General features: G+C 44.4%; 1 protein-coding gene across 6 annotated transcripts in view; it reads right to left on the bottom strand.

Annotated features, from left to right (window-relative positions):
• Window positions 1-3,487: 3,487 nt before the first annotated feature.
• The window catches only part of Ptch1 (patched 1), a 67,974-nt gene continuing 43,718 nt past the window's right edge, over window positions 3,488-27,743 (bottom strand). For 3 of the 6 annotated variants that reach the window (XM_029557179.1, XM_008855121.3, XM_029557180.1), the window contains exons 15-24: window positions 27,434-27,743; window positions 22,075-22,217; window positions 19,916-20,099; window positions 18,004-18,284; window positions 15,901-16,038; window positions 13,859-14,001; window positions 9,715-9,814; window positions 8,964-9,218; window positions 6,887-7,430; window positions 5,346-6,402 (exon numbers count right to left, since the gene is read on the bottom strand). In XM_029557179.1, the coding sequence (XP_029413039.1) occupies window positions 6,888-7,430; window positions 8,964-9,218; window positions 9,715-9,814; window positions 13,859-14,001; window positions 15,901-16,038; window positions 18,004-18,284; window positions 19,916-20,099; window positions 22,075-22,217; window positions 27,434-27,743 (2,097 nt within the window). In that variant the 3' untranslated portion in view covers window positions 5,346-6,402; window position 6,887. Of the gene's footprint in view, window positions 4,617-4,671; window positions 6,403-6,886; window positions 7,431-8,963; window positions 9,219-9,714; window positions 9,815-13,858; window positions 14,002-15,900; window positions 16,039-18,003; window positions 18,285-19,915; window positions 20,100-22,074; window positions 22,218-27,433 lie in introns of those variants that run through there. The other 3 variants (XR_003847310.1, XR_003847312.1, XR_003847311.1) reach the window with 2 other exon arrangements.

The following is a 27,743-nucleotide window of genomic DNA, read 5'->3' as shown; positions in this document are numbered from 1 at the left end:
CAACTGCCACCTGGGTTGCCGGCATTGCACACACTTCTTTTGTAGCACAGCCCCAGCTTTGCTGTTTGCTTAAGTCCCCTGTTCCAAGCAGGTCAGAGCACCCCTTGGAGATCTTTATGATGGCAGCTGCTGTAATTTCCTGGCAGGAAACCTATCCGAAAACAGTGTCCAACACATACTCCATCCTCCATCATGACAATGTGAATGATTAAACAGATTCGTGTTTGAGGCATGTTCTCATTGTGTGCAAGCTCCATTAAAAACAATTAAAACTTGGCCAAAGTTCTTTTCAGATGATTAATAGACCCATCTCCACTTCTTTTGGGAGATCAGTTTCTAAAAACACCTACCTTTGCATCAACAAGGTTGATGCCTGGAATTCAGGTGTACAGCTTTCTAGAAGCTATTATGTACTTGTGCAAAAATTTTTAAAAAAGAGGAGGGTGTTATATTTACCTAAGTTCTGAACAAACATGGCAGATCTTAGTAACCAATGTCCCAGGCCAACATGATTAATAAATGAAGCTAGTTATTAGCTATCCATCACTTGTAAAACATAAAAGTGGGCTGCTAAGATGGCTCAGCAGGTAAATACGCTGGCTGCCAAGACAACCTGAGTTCGATCCCTGGGACCCACATAGTGGAGGGAGAAAACCCAAGTTGTCCTATGGCCTCCACACTTGTGCTATGGCAAGCACACCCATACAAGCACACAGACACACAGACACACACGTAAATGTAAACATTTACAAACAAAACTGGGTAACTGTTATCTTGATGATACAAAGCAACTCTCAAAGAAAGTTCTCCCAGTTTGAATACAATTAATGCACGCCATGTTTCTCATGCTTGTCCATATTCCCCTTGACTTGAATTTGGAACCAAGTTAGCGTTATGTATGAAATTTACCACAGAAAGGCTTAAGAGCAGGTTGCTGAGCGTATCAGGTGAGATGAGCTTGTAAGACATAAAACTGTGATGAACTTTTTTTTCCATCAGGCAAGGTATCTACTATGAAGGCCACTGTATTGTTTAATAGCTGATTCCTTTGAGTTTTGTGGTGTGTGCATGCATGCACATGCATATGTGCACCTGCACGTGTGCACACACCCATGTGGAGGCCAAAGGCGAAGCTAGGTGTTGCTTTTCAGGAGCCATCCACCTTGTTTTGAGAAACAGTCTCTCAGTGGCCCGGGGCTTGTGGGTTAGGCTAGGCCAACTGGCCTTGGATCCCCCAGTCTCCACCTACCCAGTGCTGGGATTACTAGGCAGCAACAATTCCTAGTTGTTTTGCACGGGTTCTGGGGTTGAAGATGGGTTCTTATGTTTCCATGGCAAGCATTTTACTGACTGAGCATCTCTTCTGCTGTTTACTGCAGGGCTTTAGTTTTCCTCCCAGATTTTTGTACAAGGGCGCCTGGTCAACTTTGAGATAGGAACTCATTTCTAAGAAGTTCAGGATGGATGACTGAACTGGGACTAAGTAGGATGTACAGGATGTGGTTATTTCCGTCCGCACTCACCTGACTTGCTGGTCATAGTGGCCCAAGACTTCACTACCACTCTTGGGCTTCAGACATCTGCAGAGGACATTCATCATCTCTAATTTATAAATGATGGGGCTGGATAGATGGCTCAGCAGTTAAGAGCACTGACTATTCTTGCAGAGGAACCGTGTTCAATTTCCAGCACCCACATAGTGGCTACAAACCGTCCTTGGGACTCTAGTTCCAGGGGAATCCGAAGCCCTCTTCTGACCTCCACAGCACTGCATGACACTGGTGCACTCACTTATATGCAGGCAATACACTCATACACATAAAATAAAAAAAAAAAAAATAAGTCGGGCGTGGTGGTGCATGCCTCTAAGTCCCAGCGCTTGGGAAGCAGAGGCAGGCAGATCTCTGTGAGTTCAAGGCCAGCCTGGTCTACATAGTGAGTTCCAGGACAGCTGGGGCTACAGGGAGACCCTGTCTCAAAAATAAATAAATGAATGAATGAATGAATAAATAATAAAACAAAAAATATAATTTATAAATGACACAGGCTTCTGAGGTTTCAAGGGACTTGCCCAGTTGAGTTGGTCAATGGGATGCTGGGTAACCCCCTTAGCACGAAGGTCAGAGGCAAAATCCCCCACCCCGTCTGTTAGGTCAGGAACCCACACCCTCTGCTGAGGTCCCCTCCCAGCTGTGGCAGAACACCAGAAAGGGAATTCCTCTGCCCAGACTCCCAGACACAAATGCAAAGTTCACAGGTCTTGACTCTTTCCCACAGAGGAACATGTGTTTTTGTGGAAAGACCACACAGAGGAGTCAGGATCTCCCTGTTGTTTCCAGAATCTGGCCAGTTGGCAGTGCAGTCTGAGTCACATTAGGAAACCATGGACACATTTGGCTGGAAGGAATTTAGGGATTGTCTCTGCTGGTGCTTCAGAACCACAACTACTCATTAGAGCAGATTCCTGCGCTTCCCTCCCAGAGGCTCTGATTTAGTAGGTCTGGCGCATCATTGGCTTTTCTTGCAAGCTTCCAAGGCATACTGACTGATTCATGGACCACACTTGAGTAGCATTGGCCAAATGCTACCTTGTCTTAAGATGGATTGGAAAGCTCCTTCCTAAAGGCCAGAAAGTAAATATTTCAGGGTCTGCAGGTTGGTCAGCCCCATTGCAAACTAAACAATTCTATTTCGGTGTTATACACATTAAACTGTGTGTGGACACAGCATGGATGTCTCTCACAAATCCATTCAAAACCAGGAGGCAGAACTGGGTCGCAACTGGCTGAGCCCTCCCTATAGGAATCCCCATATACTTAGAACAGTTTGGGTCTCCGGTCCTTCCCTCAACTCCATTTACAGTTGCAAAACTAGGGCTGCAATTTCTGGTCATATCTTCCACATGACTGATGAAATCCCATCAGTGAGCATTCAGAAAAACCATTCCATAGCAGGCCAAGTAGTTCTATATTATCAACTACAATGTTAATATTTGTGTTTTATAAAGATTTTTTAAATTTATGTTTATTTGTGTGTATGTCTGTGTGTGGCCATGTACGTGTGTGTAGGTGACTGCAGAGGTCAGAAGAGGGCATCAGATTCCCTGGAACTGGAGTTACAGATGGTTGTTAGCTACCACACTGGTGCTGGGAACTGAACTCCAGTCCTCTGCAAGAACAGCTAGTGCTCTTAACTGCTGAGCCACCTTTCCAGCATCTGTCCAATGTTTTGTATTTATATTGAGTTTGATTTTATTTTTCTTCTGGTTTATCGGCATAGAAGAATATATACATTAAAAGATGAGAAAAGGGATCCCTTGGAATGGTAATTTAGGAACTTTCTTGGTATCCACCAAATAAAAACAGCCTCCACAAAGTACAACGAAAAGTGAGTATCTTACAAGGTTAGCAAGGGGAAATGAGAACAGGTAGCTAGAACGTCTGTTTGTAAACCATTTTAAGGAAGAAACACTCTACAAACAAATGCATAACCAACAAGTTATATTATTTTTATTCATGTTAGAATTTCTATCAGTGTTTGAACATTAATATTTAGAGAGTTTGTACATTTTCTTTCACCTTCCAAGGTTTAGAATGAGAACCACACTAGGCCACAATGCTCACTAATCAATACTTCCCAATCACATGGAGAGCCACTCACTTCCACTCTCTTAACACTGTTAAACATCTCTTCTTCCTTGTAATTTACAATGAAGTGCCCTCACTCGTGTCTCAGCAAAGTTCCAGACATTACGGATTCATCACATATAAATTCTTTAAAAATATACTTCTGTCAAAAGACTTGATGCCTACTATGTACACTACAAAAATAAATTTTCATATAAATAAATTATATGGCATACTTTTATCTTTGTAATTGAAATGACACAAGCTCATTTCCACCCAAATTGGCAGATGAGACCCAGTTTGAATATTTCCTTTAAACTTCTTACACTAAAACCTACCATGAGTCCTTAATGTCAATGTTATATACTCTGAACTATTTAACATTAGTAAGCACTCTATACAAATAAAAATTCTGTTCAAAAGTAAAACATAACTGTAATAGTGTTTCCAACAGAAATAAAATCCCTGCATTTCTTGTTATAAACTGGCATGACAAATACTGGAGGAACACATTCTTATGATACAAAATTATAAATATCAGCAAAGATCGTTTTTAAAAAAATTAAAACACTCAAATGAACAAACAATACAGACAAAATAAAAATACGAGCGAGCAAGAGAGACAGCAAGAGAGACGAGTGAGAAGAGAGAGGACAGGGGAGACACTGATTCAGACTGTAGATGCCTGCCAGCTCTGTGTCCAGCCTTGGCCAATGTGACTCATGGAGAAATATCTACACTGTATAGAAATCAAGAAAGGGGCTGTACACGCTTCCTCTTGCCCATGAGCTACGGACTCAGGAGTGAGGGCACAACCGAGAGCCACAGGGAGGTGGCCTCAGAATTTTGTACCTCCCTCAACTCAGGATGCAAGTTCTCTCAGCAGAACTTGGAAAGGCAGACAGTGGCTGATAGGCATCAAGACAGTAGCAATAGGTGGCCAGGGCCCCTGGCACATGCGTGTGAGCATAAACACACACACACACACACCTACACCACAGAGAGAAACAAAACAAAACACATACACACACACACACACACACACACACACACACACACACACACACACACACACCTAGCAGCCACAAATGGCTTCCAATTAGTACTCTACAGTTTGGGGGTGAGTTTTAGGGTCTGAGGTCACTGGACTGCTGGCACTATTAGAAGCCCATTGCCTTCTCTTAAGATTATCCATGTAGGACAGACAGGAGGGAATCATGGGAGCTGTCACTGGAGTGCTCCTCACAGTAACTTTGAGGGCTGCAGCCATAGACACCAGGCCCTTTCCTCTTGGACAATTTCTGGGTGCTTATTTGGAAGGGGTACTGTATACTGCCTCCTCATCTACTGGTCTCTGGCCAAAGAGGTGAAGAAGCCCAAACCTTGGGGGCAAGAGAATAGAATCAAGCTCTAAAAACTAGAGCCTGGCTCAGAGATCCACCTCCATACATGTGCTTCTGTCAGGCAACATCTTCCTGCTCCTCAGTGGATATCACACTGAAAGGACACTAACAGTGGAGAAGGGAAGAAGTGTAGAGTAAATGAACACACGGAGAACCCTTGGAAGCTCATATTCTACACGAATGATTGCATTACCATCAGAGAGCCCCAAGCGGCCAGGAAACTCAGGAAGAGAGGGCATTCAGATTGTAGGGAATGGAGTGTCATCTCTTGGCATACTATTTACTTTGAATGAACTAAATAGATTTTTCTGCCCGTATTTGGCCATGGGGTAGGGATTATATGTGCATGTATGCAGAAGGGCACACTATCACACTTTTCTAGATGAGAATCTCATGGCCCTGCTGGGACTCACCACCAGGCATGCTACCTAATTATCACCAAATAAAGACTATTGGTTCCATGTACTGAGGTTCCAACACCCAACATCATATCATGGTCTATGAGAATTATTCAATTTGAAGCACAGGATGAGGTGTCTGGAGGGCCAGGAATGATCTCAGGAGATACCTAGGGCACAAAGCTGGTCTTGCCTCTCCTGGACTATCAGACAGATGATGAGGGCTATTGCTCTACCAGCACTAAACCATCAAGATACCTTGACTTTCCCAGCTTGACTAGATCAGAGCCTGCTGGGGGTTACACACAGCAAAGAGAAACAAACAAGATACAAACACCAAATCACAGTACAGTACATAGGGAAATCACACATGTCCACACACACACATACACACATACCCATGAGAGCTGCACAAAACTACCCCTAGAGAAGCCACTGGGATTAACGTGCTTTCTTCATATCTGCTCATTAAACAATTATCACGCATAGCGTGTTTGAAAGTTAACAGTATCATTTCATACTACCACAGGGTTGTGATATGCAAATTTAAAATATTTTAAACAGAAACCTTTACAAAATAATCCTATTACATAAGCAATATTTGCATAGAATTATACAAGTAAATTATACAATATTTAAGCAGCAGCAACATATGCTGGAAATTTAAAACTAAGTTAAGCTTGGTTGTAGCACAGAGACCAATGTACAAATAGTGATAGGCCCCCTGTGGCCTCCCCACTCTGGGGCAGGAATGGAGAGGTCCCAGGCTACAAGACTTTACAACATTCCCTCATATATTACATATGTGTACACCTCTTAAATATTTATAGAAATATTTAACAAAATAATACAAATGGTTACAGTAACATTGAACTGCTCGCCCATAATTCCAAGCAGTTCTCTTCAAGCAGTTCTGGAAAGAGGTGGGGTGGGCTTTTCCAATCTTTGGCCTCTTTGCTTCAGATTTTAATCACCCTTTAAAAGAAAACAAAAAAGGAAGTCACATCATGAACACTCACTGAACTGTATGCCTCTCACACACAGACAGCCCCTAACTTAGGATAGCTCAACTGAGAGGCCTTGGATTCTACAATGGGCTAAGTGCAGTGTTAAATGTGTGTGTTAGATATACTTCCATCATATAATGTAATGTGTATGCTTGATAGGATGGTGAAAAGCACTGGCAAACAGGTACAAGGTGAAGTTGTGAGGGCACTGTGTTAAATAAACTGCACTTAATAAGTTAATAGTAAGAGAAAAGAAATCAAGTTTGGTTTCTGATATTCTAAGGAAGACAAAGCTTGGCCACATCAGCCTTGTCTTAGGGAGAAAAGATCCTCAGGGTCCAGTTTGGAATGTGCCAGTGCCCAAGTGACCCTGGAAGGCACAGCCTGAGCACACTCTCTCTCTCCTCTCTCTCTCTCTCTCTCTGCATCCCCAGGGCACCTGTGGTACACACCTTAGTTGGAGCTGCTTCCCCACGGCCTCTCCTCACATTCCACATCCTGCAGCTCTATAACTTCCACCTTTGAGTCCCTCCTTTCGCACCGGACGTGAAAAGGCACATGGGGGTCCTCAAACAGCCCGTGGTCAGTTTCAGGATAGCTCTGATAGCCTGGGCAGGGTCCCCCCCGGGGGTTCCGCCCAGGCCCAGGTGGGGGATGCACAGCAACAGTCACAGAAGCAGAAGCCGTCACAGTGGTGATGGGCTGGCAGTAGCTGGGCATGGAGCTGCCTATGGCAGTGGACGCTAGGTTCCGAGGGTTATGAGAACGAGCCCCACGGGGGCCCGAGCAGTCCCTATTGCTAGGGCCAGAATGCCCTTCAGTAGAAATTTCAAAAGCGTCTCTGCGCGGTCTGTAGGGTGGTGGCCGCAAGCCTTCTCTGGGGGGGTCCCTGCAAGACTGCTGGTCTTGCCGTCCAGAGGGCAGGAAGCCCGAGTCCAGGTGAGGCTGCTGTCGAGGGTTAGAGGGAGGGTGATGCCTCGATTCAGGATGGACCACCTGCAGAGGGTGACACAGGTTAATACAGGGAAGCAAGGTGCTGACCCCAGACTAGGCACATCAAACTTTGTCATCCCTCCCAACTCTAGGGGGCCAGTGGGGAATCTTCCATGCACAAACGAAAAACCTTTACTTAAATAATTTCTGGGATGTGGCAAAGACCGCTTTATTTGGATCCTGATTTCAAGTCTACTCCAGTACAACTGGCTGGAGACGTATGGCCATTGCCCACAGCTGTCTCCCTCCCATGATCCATTGTCCCACTCTGCTCATTCTAGCCAGACCCTAGGTTCCTCTCCTCAAACTGCTAAATGTCTGGCCCTAAGACAGATCTGTCTACACCTATGCAGTCACATGCAGCAGCCTTTAGAGACATGGCTCCGGTTTCTGGGTCACACTAGCTCTGTTTCATCTGCCTCCTAACCATGTGTGGCCAGAGGCTACTGTCTGAAGAGCAGAGAGAATGTTTCCACCATGGCAGAAAGTTCTGTCGGATAGTGCTGCTCTGTCCAATCGTTAGGAATTTGGTGTTTCTGGGTCTCTATACAAAGCTCGGCACAACACAGTGGCCACATCAATCAAAAGGACCGTGACCAACTTCAAAGTCGTTCAGCTTGTACCTATTTTTAGGCTCCTGCTGAACAAAACCAGATTCACACTGCAGCTCAGCAGGCATCGTCACGGGGGTGGGGGGGTGGACAATTCAGGTTACTTGGTTGGCCTCTCCTTCATGGAAGGCTGCTCTGGCCTGAGACTGGAATACACATTTCCTGCATGGATGGCAGGGGCCTTGGTGGAAAACAGGAATCTTGGAAACTTCCTTGGTTCCTTGAGGCTGAGCATTTTGCTTGGATGTGGTGGGGGCTGAAGAATGGGCTCCATGGTCCTCCTCACTACCTTCAGGAACTGCTAAAGGTAAGAGCCCAGGGTGCTTCCAAGCTTCCATATATTTCTATCCACCTAAAATATGAGCTTGGAGTCACAAAAGCTATGGGAAAGTCTTTGACAATAATCAAAATAATTCTGTACCAAGGCCAATTAAAATAGAGATGAGAAGAAAAAATAAAAACTTCTCATGGCAATAAAAAATATCACCGCAGTTCTTCACATATCATTCTGAAATGATATGTAGCTTACAGGGGAAAGGCTGAAAAGGAGGTGAAGAACGGCCCAGAGGCTCAAAATGCACTTTGTTAAAATATAATACTCTTTATTTTCCTGGGCAGGGCTGGAGAATCAGCCCCAGATATTTGAGCATTTTAGGAAAACACTTTACTACTAAGTTGCATTTCCAGCATAACAATGTTGGACTCTGCCCTGTTTTAATCTATAAAGATTAAAAGAAAGCATTTTTATAGTCTACAAAGAATCAAATGCTGGCAGTTTCTTGGGGTTTGACCTGGTTTATATACTTTCTTCTTGAGCCCCATCTGTCTATGCCATTTGCTGCTCAGATAGGCAGGGGCCTCCCCTGGACCTTCTGGCCCACTGCCACAAGAGGGATAAATTTTGCCCTGTCCCTAGGTGACTCACAGTGGACCGGGCGAAGACAGGGTTTTCTGTGGCTTCCACGATCACTTGGTGGGCAGGGCCTCCAGTGCCCTGCTGTGCCTCATAGTGCCTAAGCTCCTCACTGATGCCGGACACTGTTGTCTGAGAACTGTACTCTGAGTCAGAGGAATCAGACCCATTGTTCATGTGACCAGGAGGCACTGCAAACCGGACAACACTTGGGGGTGGCTCAGGTGAAGGGGTGGGCAGCCGGCTCAGGCCATTGGCTGGAGACACCTATTTAAGGGGATTACAGATAAAAAGCATTATTGTCCCTTATCTGTTGGCCAATTTTGAAGTTCAAAGCATGGTGTTACTCTTCAGCCTCTATCGCCTGATAGAGGACCACACACGCTATATTTATTTCCCTCCTTCCTGCCACCTGGAAGACCCCAAGATCCTGATGCAAAAGCACCGTTTCTTATTTTCTAACACTGGAATGGTAAGACAAGTGGCCTCTACACCTGATAAGCCCAAATATTTGTCTGAAGTGGAAAACCCTCCTTATGCATCTGAAAGATTGAAGCTGCTAATCAGTTGGCTTAAAACAGAAGAAATTACACTCTCCACTCTCAACTATCAAGTGAAAAAGTAAAAAGTCACTGCTGTATGTTGACTGAAAAAGCACACAATTGGCAAATACAGAAATACCAAACTGTCTATAGTAAGAGCAGCACTGGGGAAACAGCATGCAGGTGGCCTGTGGATCGGACAGCTCAGCACAATTACTAACCTCAGGACATGGTCCAAAGAATGATAAGAGAACAGGAAGCAGCACCAGTCCATTGAGAACTCCCAGGATGGTGAGGATCGCCAGAACAGCAAAGAAGTACCTTGAGATAAAAGGGCAACCGGAACTGTCAGTGTGACAGATGAAAACTGTGCCACCCTCTGTGTGCCCAGATAGTGCTGCATGTCTGCAATTTAGCTCGACAACCCCACCCCACTGAAAAGGTAGGTATGAAACTATAGTTTAAACTTAGCACAAGATCACTTTTTTAACCTTATGACCCCTGAGGACTACATTTTATAACCCACAGTGTTAGTTCATGAAGGGAAGGGAAAAAATTAGTTTGTTAATTTGTTGAAATCTCATGCATGTAATGTTATTTATGAATGTGTTACACCAACACAGAAATATGGAATGTGAACTGAATGACTGAGCAAACTGAAAGCACAAACACAATGCCGAGGGGCCCGCTCATGAAAACCCAGCAGAAGCAAACAAATGAAGTGAAGGGTGTAGAATTTAAACAATTTGGCCCAGGAGGAAAAGCAGCCCGCTTCTGCAGGCAGCTAATCCACTGTGAAATGCTCCTGCCTCTTACTGCAGAATCTCTAATTAAGTCTCTAGTGTATCAGGTAAGGCTTCCCCTGGGTTTTCATTAATCACAACTTTCTGCCTAGAATTCTGTAAGTTCCAGTTTTACCAAATAGCTCCAATTGCAACCTTTTTAGAACATAGGAACCAGTTTTCTGCAAAGAAAACGCTGCCCATTCTGTGGGAGCCAGGGCATTGTGCAGAGTGAGGGCGCTCCACAATGGCGGGGCTGCTCTGCAGGCCGATCTTTTGTTGAACAATTTAGCATCTCTGAATACTCTTGTTTTGCGTCAGCCAATTCAAACATAAAGGCTGAAGCACCATGGAAGAAGAGGGAGAGCACTCTAGTAACTCTGCTTTCCCACCATTGAGGGTTAAGGTCTGCGATCCTTCAGGAAGACCAAGGTAAACCTGTCAGCCAGGGACCGCCTCTGGCCAGCACACTGCACAGCTGGAGGGGCCTACTCCACGAAAGCATGCATTCCTGGACCTAATGATTTCTAGGGCTTTGATTGAAGTGGGCTGGGATGGGGGAGAGAGAGGCTTAGGATGTTATGGAAAGAGGGAGGGAAAGATATCTATCTGTTAATGGTCCCCTGGATCATAAAACGGAACAGGCACCCAACTCTACCGTGTCTATATGTGTTTCAACATTAGATGAAAGCAGAGAGAATCCCTATAAAAATACAAATACCTCACAGCTATTGTAAACACTAGAAACTTCTGAGCTGCATTAGTTTAAAAAAAAAAACCAAGCAGCCAATGTCTTGCTGTAATATAAACTGCTGGAACTTTCAGTGGAGGCATCTATCAGCAGCAGGCATTAAGACATTTGCATCCCATCCATCTAACTGTAGCATAAACAGACCAATTAGATTTCTGACGGCTTCATGTACACAGTGTCTGGTCATTTATTTGACTTCAGTGAGGACTTTATCCATCCTGTTTTAGAAAATGGGAAGCCCTTCTAAGTGCTTGAAACAGGAACCCTGATATCTCGGGGAGGGAACAGACAGCCCAGGGTGAGGGCAGGATGAGAGAGCTGGGTTCTGCTCCCCACTATCCCCTGCGAGACTGCACTGGTTCCTTGGGTAACCTGCAAGCTCTCTGCACACACCCTGTATCTCTCCTGGCTTTGAACTGCCTAGAGGACCTGAGTCTCCCAACCCCTACAGGCCACAAGCCACAAGCCACACAGAAAGTATGAAACGGCACTTAGGAAGCTGGTGTTAAAGTGTTCATGCAAAAGAAACCCTCTTTGGCATTGGGCTTTTATATACCACAGAGACAAAACTAACATCTGAGTGAGTGTTCTGAAGAAATAAAATCAACAATGTAAAACAAAACAAGTCCAAACCTTGATCTACGTGAATTTCACTGGCATCTGGCAAGTATGAATCTACTCATTGGTTTGTTAATTTATCAAGAGGTTGTGTGACTAGAGTGCATGGGCCTACCTGGAAAGGCCCCCATTCATCTACATTTCAATAGCCTCAGATGATTCTCAGAAGCATGCAATAGTCATACAGAAGTGCTGGTCCACTGGGAAACATATACCACCCTTTCCTTACTCTACCCTAAACACAGTGAGCCAAACGCTTTCACTCCAGGATGACTCAATATGGGATACTTGACTGCCCAATGGACTCTGCTACAAGAGTTTTTGTTTTTTAAATACAGTGGGGACTGAATCCAAGGCCTCATGCACTCTAGCCAAGTGCTCTGCCACTGCGCTAGCTACACCCCAGTCCAACAAACATTTTTCTTCTATTTTAAACTTTAGCTAAACTTCTAGCTAAAATCCTTTTTATTTGAAAATGATAGCATTCCCTTCCCTACCAGCCCCTACATGTGTGCACACATGGAAAGCTTGATTAGAGTCAGATGGAGTGGCACACACCTGTAATCCTAGCATCTGGGAGGCTGAGGCAGAACATTCAGTTCAAAGCCATCCTCACCCATATAATAACTTCACTGCCAGACTGAGCTACATGAATCCTTGTTTAAAAAAAAAAATCTCATGAATTCAAGGCCAGCCTGGTTTACATAGTGACTTCTAGGACGGCTGGGGCTATAAGGGAGACCCTGTCTCAAAAAGACAAAAAACAAAAAACAAAAAACCCTCAAACTCTCCCTAAGCATTTACTTGCCCTCCCTAGATATTTTTCTGCTTTTACCCACAGCATTAATTTTTTTGAAAAGTGTTTGAAGAACAACCAGGCTACATATCAAGTTCCAGCCCAGTCTGGGTCACATAGATCTTGTCTCAAAGATTATCAATAAACCCAACAAAATAGCTTGATTGAGATTCTCTCTCTAGATACGGAGCACCTGCCACACACTCAGCTCATTTCTTTGGTTCTGGCTTGTTCTAACTCCTTACCAGCTTCTTGTTGAGGACTTGGGTTTTGCCTCTTCACAATGTCATGTTATATACAAGCATGGCCACTCATGAAGAGAGCTGTTTAGAGAACAAGGTTTCTTTCTTTTGCAAATCTCAAGGTTCTTTATAAAAGGAAAACTCACTCTCCTTTTATACTTTGTTATGCAACGTTACCATCTTAAACCATCTAAACCAAGCATCAACAGCCTACCTTGGGAGCCAAAGAGTAGTATATAGATCACACTTAGATTTCCTAAATTTGACAAGAGTCAAATGTTCAGTGCTTCTTACGTCTCAAATATGAAATGTGGGCACACTATATTCATTTCTTTGAAGACTAAAGTCTAGCCAGGTGTGATGGTGCATGCCTTTAATCACAGCACTTGGGAGGCAGAGGCAGGTGGATCTTTGTGAGTTTGAGGCCAGCCTGGTCTATCGTAGCAAGTTCCAGGCTAGACTGGGCTACAGGGAGACCCTGTCTTAAAATGACAAAATAAATAAATAAACAAACAAACAAATAAATAAAAATAAAAGTCTAGCTTTACATAACCATTTTGGGTGTATGTTGTTTTCTACAGTCTGCTTTTTTGTTTTATTTGTTTTTAATGCAGGGTTTCAAGCATCACTGGCTGGCCTCAATATGTACTCAAGGATGACCCTGAATTCTGATCTTCCTGCTTCCACTTCTCAAGGACTGAGATTACAGAGAGGTGCCACCCACCTGGTTTGTGTGGTGCTAGGGATAGAACCCAAAGCTTCACGAATGGTAGACAAACACTCTACCAACCAAGCCATATCCCCAGCCTTTCTGCAGTTTTAAAGGCGATGAAACAGAGGCCAAACATGGTTAATTAATGGAAACCACAGCTATCTCTCTGTAGCTATTTCTAATGTGAAACACCAACATTTAGGATATTAGTATGATTCTTTAGCTTCAAACTGTGAAGTTCACTGCAAGCCTCTGAACCCCTCTCTACCTTAGGTCTTTAAAATACTCCCACAATACCTCTAAGAGAGAGCTTGTCTTTTAACTTCTGAGATAAAAGAAGGTTGAGCCACAACAAAGAGAAGCTTCAATCTACCAAATACAGGAGGGAACAAGCTACAAAAATCACAGAGGCAAATATCAATGATTTTTTTTTAAAGCAAGTCTGCTCTCCCACTTCTGCTTACCTGACAATGAAATCAAATTCAGACCCCGCCAGCATCAGTACTCCCAGCAGAGTGGACACAGCACCATCCAGAACAGGTGCAAACATGTGTTCCAAGGCAAGCACGGCCCTGCGGTTCTTGTCACCAATTGCTGTCAGAAAGGCCTAACGAACAAGAATTCAGATGATCACGTTCTTGAACTGTACAGCAGTGAACTAATAAAATGTTCAGCTTTGTCTGTATTTAGGTTTTTGTTGGTTGATGTATCTCAAGCTGGCCTCAAACTCACTATGTAGCCAAGGATGATCCTGAACTTCTAATCCTCAGGACTCTGCTTCTGGAGTGCTAGGATCATAGGTGCACACAATTATACCTGGTTTATGTAGTGCTGGACAATCAAACCCAGGGCCTCATGTGTGCTCGGCAAGCATGTTACCAACTGAGCTACAGTCCCAGATCACTAAGTACTATAATTCTTAAAGCACTGTTTATTAAGTCTTTTTAAGGGTCATTTCATCCTTTGGGTATAGGAGGTTTGTATTAGTCCATTTTCTGTTACTATATAACAAAGACCTGAAGCTGGGTATTTTCCAGTTTATGTTATACTGTTTATGTGGCACAGGGGAATCAAACAAAAGGCTTTGTGCGTACTAGGCAAGTGCTTTACCACCTGAGCTGCATTCTCAGCCTCAGCTTGGCCTGGAATGGTGGAAGCTGCTTCCATCTACCTCTCCACCATGTATTGCTCAAGGTTTTACTGTTTAACTCCTAGAATATTTAATTGCTGTTGTTAAATCTAGGCTTACTACACTGCCCTGTTCGTGGTATTGGGCCATATTTAGTGTTGATGCAAATCTTGAACAAAACCAAAATTATATAAGAACCCACATAAGAAAAGCAAGCAGAGTGGTGTGAGCTTGTAATCCCAGTAGTGCAGAGGTGGAGAGAGGTGGGAGCTTTCTGACCAGCCTGCTCAGCCTACTTAGCAAGATCCGGGCCAGTGAGAGACCCTGTCTCAAAAAGCAAGTACTTCAATGATGATACATGTGGCCTACACATGCATGTGCACGTACACACACAATTCTAGGATATTATTTGTAAATTATCATCTTCTTAGTAACTTTAAAACATTCCTTCTGAAACAGCAAAGTTAACCTGTGAATTGCACAGCAATAACCAAGTGTACTCTATGTGCTAAGCCCAAAGAGCAATGCTTAAGTCACTTGGTTCTGAGCTAGATTTCCCAACCTGAGTATTGTAAGCATCAGCATGTGCTCCATAAGTACACATTTATCAAATGCCTGCTAATAACCCAGATATTTCAAGCTTGAGGACAGCTGTAGGTGGAATGCAACGTGCAAACTAAGAGGATTCTGACTAATTTTCTGGTCAGTGTATACAGCTGGCTCGTCTTTTGGATTCAAGATTCCTTCTGCAGTTTAATTTCTTCTAACAAAGCATTCACAGAACAAGACAGCATGGGAAGAAAGAGGGCCAGAGTCCTGGTGAGAGCACCCTGGTTCTCTTGTTCTCTGCTGCCATGGACGCAAGCAGAGGCTGGGAGGTCCATGGAGCTGGGTGGGCTAAGGTGGGAGAGCCAGCTCTTCAGGGCTGAGCACCTGAGCCTTCATTCACAGGCCCGAGGGCATTTGTGGCTGCCAGCTTACCTCACCCTCAATTATGCTAACCCCACCAAGCCTAGGAGGGTGGTCTGTGTTATCCCACTTTAGGACTGCATTCAAAACTGTGCGGATGCATGCCCAAACACACAGAATGTCTGGAACAAGGTGACAACTTCAGGACCCAAAGTGCTTCCAGTCAAAAATCAATATCAAACGTGCAGAGCCCCTTCACCCCTCTTAAAACACTGCCTTGGTATGCAGTAATTTTTATCTTCCATTCCCCTGTCCTTAGGCTCCCCAAGAGGGAGGAAATGCCAGAGAAATTTCAGCCCTCCTTGGGAAAACGCCTATACTCTGAAGCTGTCACTGTGACACATGTGGAAAACCAAAGAACTACAGGAAATGCTGCCTTGTGGGTTAATTTTTATGAATCTTCCATACCAAAGCCACGTGGACGGTGAATTCTACTCCGATGCCAACAGACGCAATCAGGATGACCACAGGTACAGCACTCAGCTTGATTCCAATGAGGCCCATCATGCCAAAGAGCTCAACTGTCATCAAAGCCAGGACCATCACCTTGAAGGAGGCACACAACAGTGAATGGAGCAGGCACATTGCTAGGAGCTGTAAACAATGCAAAGGTCTAAGTCCTAATGTGGCTTCCTTTCAAACTGAGAGCAGACTTGCTGTAACTTCACAACTCCTTACTTCCTACTTCAGCTTCCTGCTGGAAGAGATATTGGGACAACTTATCAGACTAAAGAAGGAGCTCATGTAGGCAAAGTATTCTTTTGTATGTGTATATATGCAGGTGCACATGTGCGACATTCAGCTGTTGTTCCGTGGGGGCCAGCCACCTTTGTTTTTTGAGGCAGGTCCTCTCACTGGGACCTAGAGCTCACTGATTAGGCTACGCTGACTGTCCAAGGACTCTCCTGTTTCTGCCTCCCCAGTTCTGGGATTACGAACACACTACCATACCTGACTTTTTACATAGGGAATGAACACCAGCCCTGTATGGCAAGCACTTTACTGAGTGGGCTACCTCCTTAGCTCCAGGTTTAGTATTCTTTGAAAGTTGTTTTTCTAATAGGCCTGTCTAGAATGTGAAAAATGCAGGGACTACACCCTGGGAGCTGTATAATTCTATTAAGAATTATATAGCCATGAACTCATCACTTAGCGACCAATTTTATATACAGTGGGCTGTTTATATCTGTGGGTTCCCATCTATGGATTCCAACTATAGATTGAAAAATACTTAGGGAAAATGCATAACTAAGTACAGACTTTTTTCCCTTGTCGTTAATAACATAACTACAGAGCACTTACATTCTATTAGGTATTGTAAGGATACTTCGATGTGCCATGCAAAAACTGTGATGCGCTGTATATAGGACTTAGCATCGACAGACTCTGGTACCATGGGTGTCCTGGAGCCTATACCTGGAACAACTGTGGTTCACAGCAAGGTTTTCCTTCTGCTTTGATCTTAAGCATCAGAAAGTATGCTTCAACTCGTGAGCTGATAGTGCAGAGTTTTTGGTCACTACACCCTGGCCTTCTAAAGAAAGCCGATAGGGTAATAAAGGCAAAAGAGGCTGTCCTTAGACCCTTTCATCTTCCTTGTAAAAGGTATGGAGAAATGGAAAGAAAATCTGTGAGGGGTACTTTGGAGTTTCTTGGGCCAAGGAGGAGAAAATACAAGCACCCTCCTCTACTTTCCTACAGGGAAGAACAGGAGAAAATGATCTTTCTTGCTAGGGGAAGGTTGGGGGTGTGCAGGGCAGTGGGTGGTGGTGGAGGTAGGAGAGGGAAATTGAAAGATGGACGCCATCCACAACTTAAGAGCTGTGAAAACTCCTGCAGACTAAACATTTACCTTTAATGTACCTGCTGCTGCCCAGACTCGTGCTACAGACACAAAACCTGTTCTCTGTCTTTATAATTTTGGCATTTTAAAAGTTATACCACAATTCATGGAATTTAAATGCTGCCATGATTTCATTTGACTCACTTCAAAGCTGAGAGTAATTTGGAGAAAAGATGCTCCAAATAGGTTACAGGGGCAGCTCTTCATTAATCATTTTTCCTATGAGTTCAGCACATAGGATACACAAAGAACCCTATTTTCCCCTTATACCTCCATCTATGTATGGCTTCCACATTACACAGAAAAGAACTTTCTGTGTATTAGTCTGAGATGAGGCCACACAATGAGACTTTAGAATTAGAAAAGAAAATTAGTTATGGTTTAGTTATTTTTATTTAATAAACGCACAGAGCTATTCTGGAGTATGCATACAAAGCTCCTATCTTGCACATGCATGTTTTAATGCTGTGGGAGAGGGGACACAGATTCGGCCATTAAAGGTTGTACCTTCCCCATGAACCTCACCACCTCGAGTAGAATAAATATATTACAGATGATGCAATCTATACCCTCCTCCAAAGCCCAGACATAAACAAAACTTCCCGGCTGCAGAAAGAGCTATGCTGAAAGGAATTTGACTTCCACAAAGACCCTTATAATAAACTCACAATGATCCCGGCCGTCCAGGGGTTCAGCAGGAAGACTGCACACACGAGAAACGTGCAGGCCAGCACCACACTGATGGCCAGTAGCAGCCAGTGGCGCAGGCTGATATACTGCTCCCAGAAGAGGAAGGGGTAGCCGTTGGGGTAGCTGGACAGCCCCAGGCGCGTGTAGTTGTTGCAGATGGTTCTTACTTTTTCAATGGCTTCTACGAAGTCTGAGGTGTCTCGTAGGCCGTTGAGGTAGAAAGGGAACTGAGCATATTCAATGGGCTCTGCTGCTGGGACTGACACAGAAGATACCAGGTTAAGGGAGGTGTCAGTGCAGCGCCTCTTCATCCTGACTCCATAGGTGCAAAAATCTCCACGGTTGTTGGGTATGACATAGAGAACTTCCCAGAAAAGTTTACCTTTACCTTTCTTCCAACACAGTGAAATAAGACATATTTCTGGGCATAGTCATAGTTAAGTAATACTCAACATTGTTTTAACCTTTGAGGTGTTTGTGGGGGGGATCAGAGGACAACCTTGGGCATCAATTCTCACTCTCTTTGATTCAAGGTCTCTTGTTCGCTGCTGCATACACCAGGCTGGCAGGTCCCCAAACTCCCAGGTATTTCTAGTCTCCTTTATTTTATAGGAGCACTGAGATTGCGGATATACACTAACACACGTGGGCTCTGGGGATTCAAACTCCAGTCCTCATGCTTGTGTGGCAACTGTTTTACCCACTGAGTCATCTCCCTAGCTCATAATCAACCCTTTGATTTTTGGAGGGTAGGGGAATAACAGGAGAAGGAGTCTGTGAGCTATGTGGTTTTTCTAGCATTTGCTCTTATTCTTCTAGAAGCAACCACCATTTGTGAAGGCTATAAATGCCATAAGACTTAAATGCTGGAAATGTGTTTTGTTCCTCTGACACACATGAAAATACTATATTCAGTCTGTTTTCCTTGATCATTTATAAAAGCAAAAAGCAATCCCAGAGTCATGCCTTGCTGAGAAAACACTTCACTTTCTTATCCTTTTAGTGATCTAACTTAAACCTTCCTTGCTTTTCTAATGCAATGCTAAGTCTTCAGCAACAGGGGAAGAAATCCTTACACAACAAGCATTTAGTTACTACCCTTGTGTGTTCCACACCCTTTGGGGTCATTCAGTTGACTTGCTAAACATGATTTGCCCTATTATAATCTCAACTATAAATTTTCATTAAGACAAGCCTTGGCTGCTTGCCACCAGGCACTGGGGCTTAGATACAGGGAAGCGTGGACTGCTGCCTGCCTGGCCATGTTTGCGAAGGGACCCGTCTTCTTTCTCATATCTTCTCTTGGCCCAATATCCAAAGCACACACTGCTACTAACATCTGTAACATAAATGCAAATCCAACGCACACAGAACTACCTTTCAAACTCTAGACTGAGAGGTGAAAGGAAGAGGAGGACACTGTTGTAAACAGACTTTTCTACTCCAGTTTAAACAGCTCTGACAGAGCACAGGTGCTTGGTGGCTTATAGGAATGACCCAACGTGCCAAAAATCCCTTCACCGCCAGAGTTGACAAAGTTAAGATAAACATATAATCCCCAGCGATAAAACTCGGCAATAGTAAAATAACCCTCAATATGGAGGCATCCCCAACTTTCACACGGAACAGCTGGCATCAGGAGAGATGCCTGGAGTTAAAGCTACTAAAGATTAGAGACTCTCATTTCTCAACCTGAGAGCATGGGGCTGTATTCCATTACATTTCCATCCTCATCTGTCTCCCAGAGTTTTAAACTAAAAGAAATATATTGTTCTATTTACACTTTTGAACCCTGGGTAGTGTCAAGGGACAAGGCCGTTACTGAGCTCTAGGGAGCAGCAAAAGGCACCTGTGGGAGCTCCCAGCCTCTGTGGACAGAGCGCTACTTACTTCTCAGCCTGGTTTCTGGCATGTAGTCAGCTTTGTCGTGGACCCACTCTGGTCGATGAGGCCGAATGTTGACTTGGGAGGCGGCGTAAGCCACGGGGTCATTGCTGACCCAAGCCGTCAGGTAGATGTAGAAAGCGCTGGGATTAATGATGCCATCTGCATCCACCAGACGCTGTTTAGTCAACTACAAAATGGGAAGAACAGAGGTTGTTCAGAATGGGCTGTGGGGTAAACACACTCCTGCTGGGAGAGCAAGGCTTTGTACCCATATTTCCAACCAACAACAGAATGCCCATGGCTTGAAAGTGTCCCAAGTCCCACGGGAGTACCTTTGATGTCTTTCAAAATGCAGTTATGGGGGATGCAGTCGCCAGTGTGTTTACAGCAAACACACGGTTCTGCAGATGGCCCAGGAATCGGTTGAACCAATTAAATCTGAATGCTAAAAGACTGTCTGCAGCCAAGGCAGGGAATGAACAATCTGGAGAAACATATTTATAGGAGGGGCAGGGGGGAAACCTGGCAAGAATCCCCATCTACGTCTGTGTGCAGTTAACCTCTGTTGTTAACACTGAAGGAAATGCCACCCAGTAAATGGAGGAGAGCTATAAAAATAAAACAACATCTGTATAAATTTTGCTAACACTAGCCTCCTATGACCTGTGTATTCAAAAAATGCCCATTGCCAGAAAGTGGAAGAGACTAATGCAAAGCCAGGGCCCTTCTGGGCAATCTGATTTCTGAGCCATGGTCAGACTCGGTGGCCAAATCTGCTCCCTCTATAGTATGTCTCCTGGGCTTTGCTTGGCTCAAAGATACCATGAGACTGAGTGTGGAGTATGTATATGGGAGATACATTGAAAAAAGATTTCCTGTTTACTTTAGATCCAGGCCTCCTTCCAACACGTTTGGTCTTTTTTAACAAAATGAAAAACACCAGTGACAGCAGTTCACAGAGAAAGAGTGGAGGAAGAAAGAGCATGGAATAGACGGAGAGAAGCAGACTGCAAGGATCTGGATTCAATTAATCCACAGGATCCGTAACAACTGGAGGTCCTCAGACCGTCTCTGGAATTACATAGCACAGCTCCTGGCCTCCATGCATGTAAGCTGCTCTTCTCTCTCCCAGGCAGAGGAAATGCCATCTGGGTGCCTGGCCCCACCACAGTCACCTCACTGCTCCCTGGTCCCTAACTCGAACCCAGCACATCCCTGCTGGCTTTGCAGGCAGGCTCCTTTGCCCAAGCCCTTGTCAGACCTGACAGCACACTGTGTGCTGCTGTAAAGTACCGAGTTTCACACTCCACAATAACTCCGAATGACGTACTTTCTAAATCTGTCACCATTAAAGCCGGCAAAAGGGGGAAGACAATAAACAGAACTAAGAATATCATTAACATGATGTTTTCTGCCTGAAGGTATAGAAAGCAAGCTACTAAGAGCAAAGAGGAGAGGTCCGGGATCCACTCAAAACCAGGGTCCCAACACACCCTGAACATGCCCGATGAAATCAAGAGGGTATGTTGGAAGAGTTGCAAAGAAGATGCACGTGCAAGTGAGGAATATGGTTACCTGAAACAACAGTGCTCATCCCTGATGGGTGAGCAGTATGGGGAAGGAACATGCTTCTGTTCGCTATACTCAGGGCTCAGCAAGCTGCCTGTGGGCAGTGTCTGCTCCTGGGGCCAAGGTGACCCAAAAGTGTTAAATAACAAATTCTCCCACCAACCTAGTAACTTCTCAGATCTTCTAAGCTACCCACCTGCTCCAACCTCTGTTCAAATGACTGCTACCCAACAACTCTATCTTTCCAAGTCTGAATATAATCCAGACAATCCAGACCACCATGCCATTAACTATCAGAATCTGATAGCCCAGTATGAGCCAGTGCTTCCTACCGATCTGGAAAAGTCTGCCTTGGTGCCACTGTATTTTGTTGGTTGCCTCTGTGTGGAGGTAACACCTGACTCCCATTTGACAGGCAGGGAAGGGATGCTTCCTGGCTGACTTGAGGTGACTTGGTGAGATGAAGTAACTCGGAGCCAGCTTCTGGTCCTCAGAGAGCACAGGCTGGGGTCACACACTGCCCAGCCTGACTCCCATGGGGCAGTTGTCTGGAAGCTGCTGTTCAAGGTGTCCTAAAGAAACAGTGGATATACCTGACTGATGTCAATAGGCTTGTCCCGGCTGCCGGTCTGCACCAGGAGTTTGTAGGCGAGGACCCCATCGTCAGATCCATTTTTGTAATTGTTTGGCATGATCTTCCCAGTTTCCCAGTCACTGTCAAACGCATCCTGAAGTCCTAGAAAAGACAAACGTGTGCAACACATTACAACTCTTCCCCAGGGTGGCCGTGGACCTAAGGGATATGCTAAGGACAGTGAGCACAACAGGGAACCGATCTGTAATCTACTCTCACTTCAAGTGACACTACTGCAGTGTTCACGAATGCACTGAGGCTGCCTATCAATCACTGTTCAAAGGTAGGAAGGACACAAATGTGTTACTTTGAAACAACTGGAGAGATGGCTTAGCAGCAGCCAAGAACACTTACTGCTCTTCTAGAGGACCTAGTACAGATCTCAGCACCCATCTCAGCATAACCTCTTGTAACTCCAGCTCTAGGGGACCTGATGCCCTCTTCTGGCCTCTATGACACACACAGACACACACAGACACACACAGACACACACACACACACACACACACACACACACACTCATACGTAGCATATACTCACACAGTCACATACACATAAAATAAAAATCTTTTTAAAACCCTCTCCTTCTCTTTCCTCATGACTATTCCAGCAGGAGAAAGCAGAGGAGAGACGCACATGAGATTTATTAACCATCTCATGCCACACAGGGAGCTATGTCATGAGTTTTTCAATACGACCAGAAATTCTACCCAGAGCAGTGAAATCTCATTCAAGCTCCCAACTTCCCAACAGCAGCTCAGCTGCTCCTGGAGCCCAGGGTGAGCGAACATGACTCTGTCAATTTGATCCATCTGTTTGACTTGTGCAGCTAATACAAGCTGTGGGATCTGCTGCCAGGTTGTGTAAAGATCACAGCCAACACCTATTCACTCTTCTCTGTTCTCTTCCTCTCTGCCACCCTTCCTTCCAAGTTGGGGGGGGGGTGTGGAGGAGAGGGAGGGAGAAAAGCAGTGCATGGGGAAATACTTCACAGGGTAAATTTGGATCAGTTTGAGAACAGGAAGCCACAGGCCAATACAAGGAGGCTCTGTGAGAACAGATGACAAACCGCAAGCCCTGGGAGGGGGAAAGGAGAGAGCTTTCTGGGCTTGGGGGATGGGCAAGCCCACCAGCTCACCACACACAGCTGGGCTTGGCCTCTGTAATCAAAACCATCATTACAGACCTGACGGTTTGGCTACAGCTGTAAAGAGATAAGTGTGTTGGAAGAGAAAACAGGGCCCTGGTGACCCAGCCTTAGGGTCTGAGTCAGCACTAGCTGGTGAGAACCCACTGGGTTCTTCCTGTCACCTCCCAAGTAGAGCCCCAAAGCCCCAGCAGCTCAAGGGATCCCCCGCTTTGGAACAGGCTGTGTATGGCGTTAGACATGGCTGCTCAGAGAGATGGGCTTCCTTCATTTCAAGACAGGCTTTGGGGAACTTCAAAGACAAAAGCAAAAAACAAAACAAGTGTTTATGTAGTTCTATGAACCCTTAGCATGGTGAAATGCTTGGGGTGGGGAAGTGAGGGCAGTCAGAGCAGGCTCTTTTCCCTCTTTTTCTTTCCTTTTCTAAGACTAAACCCTCCCCCTCCAACACTGTTGTGCTGCGGGCACTGTTTTTAGAATGAGGACCTGTGGTGAGGAGGCCCCTGTTCTGCACCCCTTGGGGGAGGCAGGCAGAGGGACCACCAGGGCAGATGTCTTTCATAGTGAGGCAGCCCAGAGCAGATGTTATTTTATGACCTAGAGGCCTCCCCCACCCCCATTTTGGAAAAAAATAAACAGGAGAAATAATAACCTTTCCCCAACTCCCTCCAAGAGGTCTGGCTTGTTTGTCAAGCCAGAAGTTTTTATCACTTGGTGATGTGTACAGTGCTCTAACCGTTTTCCTCTTGACCTGTTAAATCCTGAGAGTGGCTTATGCCCAGTGGGTCCTAGGCTACTCTAGGCACTCCAGACCCATTAGCACTTGATCAGTTCTAATGTTTACCTCCTGGGATAGGCAATTAGCATTATCATTCCCACATTGCAGATGAGAAACTGAGGCCTGGGAAGGTCAAGTATTTGTCAAAGGCCATCAGGTAGGAAAATGTTTGTGTAAAGCTTTGAACCCAGGCAGCCCAAAGCCAGATTCTACATGCATTACTCATTGTATCAAACCCCTCTTTACTGCAGTGTCCAAAAGTTATCACCCAATGCACAAATTAGCCCAGGTACCCAGTGCATGAATAAGAGCAATAGCTTAGGTACCAGCAGCAAATGGGGGCCCCAAAGTTGCAGAGGTAGATTTACTCAGAGAGGCCTTTGAGATACCCAAGGGAAATCAAGGAAAATCAGATCTGAGGGCTCTATCCTGCAACCACCTCAGCTGAACTCATTTTCTACATATGCTGGTGCCAATAACTGGGTGAAGATGCGACTTTATTAACAGTTAAGTCCTTTCACAACTAGCTTAGTATTTTCTGACTAATTGCTGAAAATCTCAACTAACCTTGGGCTGGCCTAAGAACAAGCATATTATATGACCCTGGGCACCAAACACTTGCTTCCACTGTTTGGGCTGACATTTACATTCCAACAAATACACCTGTGAGCTCCTTTTATAGTAAAACCTTAAGTTTTTACCTGTAGTTTTCTCATTATAAACATTTTATACAGAGAATTACTTTTTGAGTCTCAGGTTCTAGGCTAAAGGAATTATCCAAATCTATGGAGATCTGAGAAATAAAATTCTAATCTAAATTTTGTGTGACTTAGTATGGAAGAAATGACTGCTGGAATTGGAGAGATAGCTCAGTGGTCAGAGCATTGGCTACTCTTACAAGGGACCGGAGTTCAGTTCCCAGCACCCACATGGTGGCTAACAACCACCTAACCTCAGTTTTAGGTGATCTGACCCTTTTCTAGCCTCTGTGGATTCCTGCACACACGGTGCACAAAAACTCCAACAACCAAAAATATATACATAAAAAACAAATAAAACTCTTAAAAACTGAATGCCTTTTGTATTCAATGCACAATATGGGTTTTATCTCTAACTTCAACTGATTTATACACACGTTCGACAATCTCCTATGAGGGCTGAAGATACCAAGTCGGTGGCAGAATGGTGCCCTGAGTTCTACCTCCATCCAGTACCATCTTCCCAAAAGACACGAGATAATCTCCACATTGGCCATTAAAAATTTCAAGAGTGAATACAAAAAACTTCTAGAATGCTGACAAAGACCAATAAGGTGACATCCATTAAAAAAATTAAGCTGCTATCCCTTCAACACACAAAAATCTCTGAAAGGAATACTGACTCCAGGAAATGTTCAAAGACCCAATCAACCACTCAGAAGGTCTGAAAAATATCTCAGTGGCTAAGGGCCCTGGTGACTGTGAATGGCAATCTTCAGAACCTCCTACGGTGGAGTTCTAGAACTAGGTAGCATGCATGAACCTAACAGTCTGGCTGGGTTGTGTGCACTTAGCAACTAAAACATAATTCAAATGTACCTTTAATTTCTAAAAAAAATCTATACATTTGGATGCTGTGGGTATTCCAGTGGATGAACATATAGATATGGTCTATATGTAGGCTGCCTATGTAGGCTAACCTTCTCTACTACCTACAATCTATACCTGCTGACCCCTTCCTTCCCAGCTTGGTCTACAGGGTCACACTAAAGGCCCCATAGCACATTCTATAAAACCCATCCTCTGCTCAGCCTCAGGCAACACACAGCAAGGCAGAATTTGTGGCAACTTATTTGCATGTCTTTGGTCAGTGAGGCAAAGAGAAAGCAAAGAATCTCTCAACTGTTTAGTTCTTTTCTAATTCACTACCTTGAAACCACTTAGTTCTAAGATAATAAGACCTAGAATGAATTCAAGTTAGTCTCATGAGTTTGAGATATAACAATTATGTGATGTTATTTTCTTTACCTTCCTCCAAACAAAAACCAAACCTGATACACATGTATGAGTACCTGTGCTGAATCAATTCTGGTCAAATTCAAGTTGTTTACCATCTCATGTAGACTCAGGGAAACTGGCGGCCTAATCTTTATATATAAAGAGTACTGGCCTTTTTTTTTTTTTTAAAGCACTTAAATATGTGTTTAAACAAACTAATTAAGTGGGAAATTAAGACAATCATTTGGATAATCTGAGCCAACAAATGTTGGGGCCATGATGACTTGGGTATTCCAGTAAAAGCATTTTTGTTTGAATTGTGTGGATAATGATTCTGATTTTCTACTACTGCGCTGTGCATGTGTTAACACAGTAAATGAGCAGATGTTCTGGGAGCCACTGAATGCATTTATATTCAGTCAGCAGTTAGGACTAAATTTAGAAAATCTTTTTTCCCTTAAGTTGACTAATATTTCCTAGAACGGTTTCTCAGAGGAGGCCAAGCAAGATGGTTCACTGTGTAAAAGGTACCTGTTACCAAGTGTGATGGCCCCACGGCAGACAGGGTGGAAGAGAAGCAATTCTCCCAAGTTGTCCACATATAAGCCATGACACATACATATGTACCCCACTGCACCCCAATACTACACAAATAAATAAAATGTAAACAAAAATAGTGAAAAAAGAGACTTTCTGAGAGCCAGGTAGGAAGCCAGGAAAGGCATTTTAGAGCAGGATTTGATCATTAATGAAATAGCATGACATGTGATTAAGTATTTCTGTTAACTTCATCACCCAAGGCAAGGATATAAGGCTGATTGTAATGGGTGGTGTTTAAAGATAATGACATCAATGTGGGATTGCAGTTTGAAGCTCATGTATCACTTTAGTGAGAGATGTTGACAGTTAGGGAAGTCATGTTTTGGTGGGAATGAGCAATCTCTATGCTCTGCACAAATTTTGCTATGAACTCAAAACTCTAAAAATAAAGTATATGGAGGAAGAAGAGGAGGAGGAGGAAGGGGAGGTCAAGATATAGAATCTTGGACACTATCACGGTTGACCAAAATCCACTGTTACATTAAGCTGTAATTTAGCAGTCAGCTCAGAAATCCCACAGATACGGATTTCACCTGGTCACCCAACTAGCTCCCACCCAAAAAAAAGAGCAACAGAAGCAACCAGGCTTCGTGTTTTATAACACATTCCCTTTCCACTGTGTGCTCATAAATGTATAGCAGGAGCCTCTTGCTTGGACAGTCATGTGGTTTGAAAGCCAGGGGTAGGAGGCTGCCACAGAAACAGTCACTTATGAAACATGTCACTGCTACAGTACAATCTAACACTTTCGTTAGGTGAACCAAGGGAGGACAGTGACGCAAATGTGCAGAGGGTGGCAGCCCTGCGGCAACCTTACCTTGGAGCCAGTCTCTGAAGTAGTGCAGCCACATCTTGGGCAGCTGATTGTTTTCTTCCAGCATGACATACTTCACATTGCTGAAACTCTTGTGAAGGTCATAAAGTAAATGCTGGATATTTGGGTAGTCTGCTTTCTGAGTGACTATATACATATTGTAGAAAGAAAAGTATTTGAACTGCGCAGCAATAAAGTCATACTCTCTGGTTTCCCGAGGGACAATGTCTGTAAGGTCCAGCCCGTCTCTCACTCGGGTGGTCCCATAAAGGCTGACCCCCAGCAAGCCCAGGAAAAGGAGGATCACCACAAC

Source organism: Nannospalax galili, unplaced genomic scaffold (assembly GCF_000622305.1).
Source record: "Nannospalax galili isolate Female #2095 unplaced genomic scaffold, S.galili_v1.0 scaffold467, whole genome shotgun sequence".
NCBI lineage: Eukaryota > Metazoa > Chordata > Mammalia > Rodentia > Spalacidae > Nannospalax > Nannospalax galili.
Note: the sequence above shows the minus strand (reverse complement) of the source record. Positions and strands in the feature narration are given on the sequence as shown.